The sequence below is a fragment of the Zingiber officinale genome, chromosome 2B (assembly GCF_018446385.1).
Source record: "Zingiber officinale cultivar Zhangliang chromosome 2B, Zo_v1.1, whole genome shotgun sequence".
NCBI classification, from domain to species: Eukaryota; Viridiplantae; Streptophyta; class Magnoliopsida; order Zingiberales; family Zingiberaceae; genus Zingiber; species Zingiber officinale.
The window spans coordinates 53,628,866-53,637,437 of record NC_055989.1 but is presented as its reverse complement, the minus strand read 5'-3'; the positions used below and the strand labels follow the sequence as shown (position 1 = coordinate 53,637,437).

At 40.8% G+C, this 8,572-nt stretch overlaps 1 protein-coding gene across 1 annotated transcript; it reads left to right on the top strand.

Moving 5' to 3' along the window:
* Positions 1-604: 604 nt before the first annotated feature.
* On the top strand, positions 605-1,424 carry LOC122049117. The gene is made up of 2 exons (XM_042610569.1): positions 605-1,082; positions 1,156-1,424. Exons 1-2 carry the CDS (start codon positions 659-661, stop codon positions 1,287-1,289), a joined length of 558 nt encoding a protein of 185 aa, XP_042466503.1. The 5' UTR covers positions 605-658; the 3' UTR covers positions 1,290-1,424.
* Positions 1,425-8,572: the final 7,148 nt, after the last annotated feature.

Genomic DNA, 8,572 nt, shown 5'->3' with positions numbered 1-8,572 from the left:
CTATATAATTTTTTTTATAGTCTTCAATAAATCACTTCACTATCACATTGAGAATATAAAAATTTACTATTCTGGGTAATTTAAAAAACCTCTTTATAATTTTCTATAGATTTTGTATTATCATTTTTAATTTATGTATAGTTAATTATTAACTTCACCAATATTATTAATTTTGAGATAAACACTAGTAATTTGAAATGTCATGAGAAGATGCAGGGTTAGCCCTAAATGCTCCAACGTTTACCACACGGACGTTCATGCACATGCACACATGCATGTCTTGGGAAGCTTCTGGTTAGTTGAGTTGCCACTTGGAATGCATTCCACGTTGACCGGCGATTAGTCAACACAAAGACGGCCAAATAAAGCAAATTCCTTGCGTGAAGCCGCGTAATGAGCGGCCAGATCGACAAAGAGGTAGAGGCGTTGATGAAGCTTGATTAGTTAAACCGTTGAATACGTCGTCACCCCTCGATCGGAAGGAACGGTGAGAAAAGCGAGAGGTTGAGTCATCGATCGATCGATCGATCGGTCAACGTATACACCACGAAAGAAACAGAGTCCAGCTTGTTGAGCTATCTATATAAAGCACCACGTACCTCCCTTTCCCTCGTTGTCTCCCCCTCCTTCATCGAAGAAGCCCAACCACCCGACCGAAATGGCTTCTCCTGCGGTGGCAATGGCCTCGGCCTTGATCCTCCTCTCGCAGTTCCAAGTCCTCTTCCCCGCCGCTTTAGGGGGCGTGGTATGCGAGAAGCTGCCGCAGGATTTGTGCGCCTTCGCCATCTCGTCGGAGTCGAAGCGGTGCGTGCTGGAGAGCAGCCAGAGGGCAGACGGGGAGACGACGGAGTACCAGTGCCGGACGTCGGAGGTGGAGGTGGAGGTGGAAGTGGGGCGGAGGATGAAGGACTGGATCGAGACCGACGGGTGCGTGAGCGCATGCGGCGTCAGCCGCGACGCAGTCGGAATTTCCTCCGACGCCCTCGTGGAGCCCGACTTCGTCGCCAAGCTCTGCTCCGCCTCATGCTACCAGAACTGCCCCAACATCGTCGACCTTTACCTCAATCTCTGCGCCGGCGAAGGTACTTTCAAACCTCTTTTTCCAAATTAATTTCTTTTCCGAATAGTAAAATTTGATCCATCTCTTGTTTGCAGGTGTTTTCCTGCCAGATCTGTGCGAGGTGCAAAAAGTGAACCCCCGACGCGCCATGGCGGAGCTTCTGAGCTCCGGCGCAGCGCCCGGCTTTGCAGCCAGTGCTCCTGCTCCTGCTCCGTCGTCTTCTCCTTGATGATGGATATATGATATTGTTTTTTTATTATAATATTGCTTGCATAAATGAGGACTAAGCGTACGTACGGAGGTTCATGATTATTATTGTAAAACCAAATCTATCAACGCTATTGATATTGAGGTGTTTATTTAACTTTTTAGAATTTGCTTCTAAGATCTCCAAATTTTATAATTCCATAATAAATTATTTAAGCGATGTTAACTAAAATTTTAGATTCAAAATTTATCTTAATTTGATTAAAAATATATATAATCTTAATGACTTCTGGCATGGTCATTTGATAATGAACTTTGTGATCCCTCCATGTCACATCAAAATATAAAAAATTAATATTCTTTAAAATTATAGTATATTTTTAATTATTATTTTTTATTTAATACCTCTAGTATAATTTTCATTTGCATGTGGTCCCCGCCCCGGACTATAGTGTGGTGTAATTTAAAGACATCTAGTTATTATCCATGTACTCATAGTTCAATTCTTACTTATGATATAGTTATAAAATTTTTTTCTATAAATGAGATGGTAATCAAGGAATGTTGGGTTTTCGAGCGCTTTCCAATTTATCTTGATAATAAATGAAAAATTTTTATGAAACTAAATCGATTATCTAATAGATTATAATGAAACTTGATCTGATTAATCATTTGTATGTTCCCCACTCATATTAATAAGTTTGAGAGAAAAACAATGATTTTAAAATTTTGCTTTTCCTCTTAAAATAAAAATCTGATAGTGCTCACTGTTTGAAACCTCTGAAAAATTTTAGATTGGAGATGCCCATAGTCTCAATTTTTATATACATATTTTTCTTAACTAATTATTATATAAATCCAAAGGAGCTTGATAAAGGAATAAGATCGGCTTAGATAAGTTCTTTAATCAAAAAATTGCAGACGTTCAATAAAAAAATGAATAAGTTTGAATACAATATACCCCATTATCTTATTTGAAATTGAAAACTTATATCACCCAATTAGAACAAAACAAACTGTACACATATTATAAAAATGCTATATTATTTTTTCAAAAGATAAAAATTATATTAATTCTAAAAAACATTAAAATATTATATAAAAATTATATATTGACTATTTTTATTTCCATTCAAGTGAAATGCTATAGGTTACTGTGCTAATGAAATATGATTTAGCCCGTGATTAGTTAGAGAAATTATGATTAAGCGCATTTATATCAAGGACAATTAGGTATTCGACATCAAAGACAATTAGATATACGATAATCAATGAAGTAAATAGATTAATACCTAAGAGCAAATGCAAAATTGACGATCTTATGATTAGTTCATTGTGGTTCAGATTCACAAGATTATCGTATGAATTTGAACAGAGAGTTCTCCTCTTTATCATCGTCCAAAGGCCATGTGCAAGTACGCACCCACTATAAAAGATTTTGGAGGTCAAATTCAAAAGCCCATTCGATGCAATATATATTCCACTACTCTTTTAGCAAGTGGAAGATGTCCTTAGCCCACTTGGACTTGTCCGTTTTTCTTCGGTATTCCTCCTCTCCCACTTCTTCCTAAAATCAACACCATCAAAATAAGTCAAAAGCCACTTTCTATCATAGTGTTTGGTAAGAAAACACCATGCTAAAGCCTAATAAGCATATTTGAGAACAAACCACTTCCTATTGTAGTGGTCTTGTTTTCATCCCTTTCGGTCTTTATGACAAACATGTTCTTAAAACAATATGAGAGAAATGATAAACGAGAAGAAGCTCAGTTTCAAGCCTATTATGCCTGATATGATCTACGTCATATATATCAAGCCTAGTCCATGGGTTGAATGACTTCCATCTAGCTTGATCTATAAATCATAAGAGACCACATAGTACAACCCTATTGAGCCATATCTAGTACAAACCTCAGCCAACATTTGTTTACAGAATACAAAAAGCATGAAAAAGAGATAAATTAACTAAATTTGTAATAATATTAATGTGCAATAAATGTATAATCTTTTTCAAACTGATCAACATATCTTTTAAATTTTTTGATTTAGTGTCACTAATTACTTATGGAACTAGTAATTAGGAAGGCAATTAAGAGAGTCGCAAAAGGATCTTTAACAATTATCAACACCTCTACCATGTTAATTAATAGCTTCTACGGGCTGATGCAGATAGTTTATGCAGTACTGGTGTTATCATAAATTAGCCTAGGTCGATTTCCAATGGATGTGGAAGTCTTGTGGTTACCTCACCCCCTGTATGCGCTACTGTTATTGGGTGAAGCCCCTTCCAAATGATTTACCTGCTTGTATCTAGCTAGGGGTCGGTAATACTGAGCCACCTGGGTGAACGTTATCACCTTTTGTTATAGATGGTCTTTTCTTGTACTTAGTATCACATTTTTCAAACATGGTAGGTAGGAGCCATATTTGCAAAATTGCAATAATGAATCATAGGATCATATGATCCTACGATTTAGAACGCTGAATCCATTCTAGATCGTGTTAGTACAGGAAGTGTCAGATGATAGAACCTAGGTTTTGATATTGACAAAGAGTTCAAAGTTAAGTTTATTTGTGATCTAATGAGCTTACCTGAGTGTGCAGGCAAGTCATAGTTAAGGTTAGGAAAAGAAGTCCTAGTTAAGGGATTGGGAATGAAGTCCTAGTCAAGTGGATTGGTAGAAGACTTGGTAGATCGAAGACATCGGTAGAAGTCTTGGGGGTCGCAGACATCAGGCAGAAGTCAAGCGGGTCAAGGATCAGACGTCTAGCGGAAGTCCGGAGGTTAAGATCAGATGCTGATGAAAAGTCCAAACAGGTGTTTACCAAAAGGTAAAACTCTCCTGAGAAGAGTAGGTGAGGACGTGTTCCCTGTTGAGGGAACAATAGACATTGGTAGGACCTAAAATTTCATGAAAAATCCGAACGTTAGACCTAGACAGTCCAAGACTGCCAAATAATATTATTTTATATTATTTTTTGTATTAACTTTGTGATGTAGAATACTCTTTAGCCTGAAAGTGATGATTTAGGTGCCTAGAAGGATCCAGATGCCTTAAGCCGATACAAGCACCTGAAAGGTATTCAGGTGCCTTAATCACTTGGGCGCATGTAACATGATGAGGTGGCAACTTCTAGTTGGTCAACACAGATCAGATCCAAGTGCCTCAAAAGGATTAAGGCACTTGGGATGAGATAGAGTTGACCAGGAGGAGCTCCACTCAGTGCTTGCCACGTCAGCAACCAAGGCACTTCAAAGGGATAGAGCTGCTTGGAAGTGGATAAGATGCGATGAGCTTGGATCAGATCAGCTCAAATCTAGGCACCTCAATGACATAGAGGCACCTGGATTGACCTATATCAAGAGGTCACATGCAGTATCCTGTTAGGATCGATGATCGCGGCTAGAGGGGGGTGTGAATAGCCGCCCCAAATCGTTCGTTTCTTTCTACAAATCAAGGTTAGCGCAGCGGAAATAAACAATAGAAACGACAACGGAGAATAGCAAACCACAAACTCGTCGATGTAACGAGGTTCGGAGATGAAACTCCTACTCCTCGGCGTGTCCGTAAGGTGGACGAAGCCTATCAATCCGTCGGTGGATGAGTCCCCGGAAAAACCGGCTAATGTAACACTCCTTCTGGGTGGAGAAACCTCGCCACAATGTTTTGCAAAAGCAATACAGGAGTAGAAAGCAGCAAGAAGCAAAATACAATACAAATGTATGAAACACCTTCGCTTACTTGCCTTCTCTTCGACTGGATGAAGCACACAACAGCAACAGCAACTGATCAGTTGGTCCCAGCCGAGTGGAAGCTCACAAAAAGCTTCAGGAACGAAGAGCTTAGCAAAGCTCGCAGAAGAACTTGCAGTAGCAAGAAGAAACAGAGAGGAAGAAGTAGTAGCAGTAGCAGCCCTCGATCTCTTCTTATAACCTCTGATCTCCTGAGCCAACCTGCGAACCTGCAAGCAAAAAGACCAGAACACAGGAGCCCGAAATAACCTAGTCGTTGAGTCACAACGGCTAGTGCTGGACCGATCAGGCTCCAACCTGATCGGTCCACACTGTCCCTGATCGGTCTTGGGGACCGATCAGGCTAAGCCTGGACCGATCAGGCTATGTCCTGATCGGTCCAGGAGGAGTCTGATCGGTCCCTTGGACCGATCAGCCTTTCTCCTTCTTCTCTTCTGTTTGCTTCCTGATCGGTCCACAGAAGTATTCTGTTTGATTACTGATCGGTCACCAGACCGATCAGCCGTATCACTGGATCGGTCCCCAGATCGATCCAGAGCTTGGTTTTTGCCCAAACCAAGTCCCAAACCTTCCAAACCAACATCCGGTCAACCTTGACCTGTTGGTACATCATGCTTAGCATCCGGTCACTCCCTTGACCTGCTAAGACTCCCCACCAAGTGTCCGGTCAATCCCTTTGACCCACTTGGACTTTTCTCTTCGTGTCAAGTATCCGGTCACTCTCTTGACCTACTTGACCTTCTCAACACCAGATGTCCGATCACCCTTGATCCATCTGGATTTTCCCTTGCCCGGCTTCACTCACCAGGACTTTCACCTAGCTTCACTCACTAGGGTTTTCACCTGGCTTCACTCACCAGGATTTTCAATCTGCCCGGCTTCACTCACCAGGACTTTCCAACTGCCTGGCTTCACTCACCAGGACTTATCCGTCTGCCTGGCTTCACTCACCAGGACTTTCCACATCCGGTCAAGAGAACGAGCTACCAAGCCCTCTCTGACCACAGTTCGGAGAACGAGCTACCGAGCCCTCTCCGACTTCCCATGTACCAAGCTTCCATACTTGGACTTCTCCGTGCCAAATCTCCATACTTGGACTTTTCCCGTGCCAAGTCTCCATACTTGGACTTTTCCCGTGCCAAGCTCCCTGCTTGGACTTTTCCCTTTTCCGAGTCAGGTCAACTCACCTCGGGTCAACCAGGTCAACCTTGACCACGGGTTGCACCCACAATCTCCCAAGCTTGTATCATTGTCAAACATCAAGATACAACTTTTCTGTTCACGTCAAACATTGTCAAACATAACTCGTCAAACATCAAAACATAACTCGAGTCAAGTCAACTCGAGTCAAGTCAACTCGAGTCTGGTCAACCAGGTCAACCTTGACCTAAGGTTGCACCAACAATCTCCCTCTTTTTGATGTTTGACAAAACCCATAATCAAACCCATAATCAAGTTAGGTTAACCCGATAACCTAACTTAGGTTTTTCATGTTCTTCCCTGAACATTCTCTAGACATTCTCCATTCTCCTTTCTACTCTTCCCCCTTTTGACACACATCAAAAAGAGTGAATCAAGGTCAAGAGTTTCTTCCTAATGAAAGTCCCATACCTTTCATTGAAACTCTTAATTTCCCCCTTGACACTAGAGTCAACAATTAACTTAGTGATAATCCCATATCACTCAAGTCTTTAGGAGTAAAAACTCCCCCTAAAAGTCAACTCCCCCTAAAGGTCAACTCCCCCTTGACCATTGCACCAACAATGTCCTGGAGAGTTTCAACCCTTTAGAAATCCAAAACACCACTTCCATAGCTGCAATTTCAGACAAACAGTCGAAATTCAGCAACTTGGCACGCCCTAATCGGTCACCAGACCGATCAGGGATTCCCTGGATCGGTCACGGTGACCGATCCAGGTACCCCTGGACCGATCAGAAACCCTTCTGATCGGTCCACAAACCTGATAAAGGTTTGATAAGTTCTGATTTCTCTCCACGAAATTCAGAAACCTCTAGAAAATTACAGAAAATTCCAAAAATTATGAAATTTTGAGGATACATTCCTCATAACATATACTATCAAGGAAAAATAGTTTTCTATTAAAATAACTTCCATTTTTCAATCTTGATACAAAGTTCAAAAGTCTTTGAAATAGCTCAAAGTTAAGTCAACTTTGTATCAACTTTCTCAATGATGAATGCTATCACTAGAAAAGATTCATCAAGGTTTTTCAAATCAAATTTGAAATGATTTTAAACCATTTAATTTAGGACCACAATCTTAGGGCTAAATGTACATGATGTTAGGTTCTTCGGGCCGCGAAAACCGCTTTTTCGCGTCGCGGAAATCCCGAAAGACCCAAAGCCGTAGATCCGTGCAAAGATTCGTAAGTAAAATTCGAAAAACTATTTCTTGTACGAGTTCAAAAACCGATCTACTAATTAGATCTACGAGAAAAAGTGTTTACCCTTGATGCGCGCCCTACGCGAATCCCGCTCTTCCAAGGTTTTGCCGGATCTCAAGACCGTCAAGCGCCGGACCTCTAAAAGTATCCACACGGACAACTTAGATGGAGAAAACCTCACACAAAGGTGTGCTAGCACCTTGGTAAGGTTCGGCCAAGTAAGGAGGAGAGGGAGAGGGAGAGCTTGAGAGGAAGAAGGAGGAAGATGCACACTTGAATGGGAAAAAAATGAATTCAAACCCAAAAACCAAGTGGCCGGCCACTTTCAAAAAACCCACAAATTAATTGCATTAATTGCAATTAATACGAAACCATTAAGAGAGTGGCTTTGTAACTTTCATGAGGTGGCACCCATGATGATGTGGAACATCATTATTGGTCCACCTAATGCCAACTCACCAATGAGGTGGCAAAAGGTCAAGTCAAAATTGACCTTTAGTCTTCCTTCTCTAGTCAAGTCAAACTTGACTCAATCTCTACCATGGTTGATCTAATCCAACCAATTGATTCGAGCCAACTTAATATAATGAATCTAATTCATTAAATTAAATTGATTTAATAAGTCATAATCTAAATTAGACTTATTAAATACATGAATCAACTTGAGTCGAACTCAAGTTAGCCCAATTAGGATTACTCTTAATCCAATTTGATTCATCAAATGAATCTAATCCTCTTGGTTCATCATATGAACCTAATCTCCATTTAATTGTCCTAAGTGTGTGACCCTATAGGTTCTTGTAACGTTGGCAATGCCCTAAACCCATTTAGGAGCATAAGTAATGAGCGGTATCTAGCAACACATCATTACTAACCAAGTTACAAGAATGTCGAGATCCGACATCACCTTGTGACTACCAATTGTGACTACTCACAAAATAATGACAAGTGTCCTTCTATCCTAGACATCTAGATTGATCAATATGAGGCATGGACCGTGTCATCCTCTAATCAATCTAAATCTTGAACTCCAAGTAGACTCACTCGATCAAATGAGCTCAACATCTAATGTTGACTCATTTGGGCATAGCCATGCACTTAGTGGTCTCACTCTATCAAGAATAGCGATGTCACTCCCGTCATATG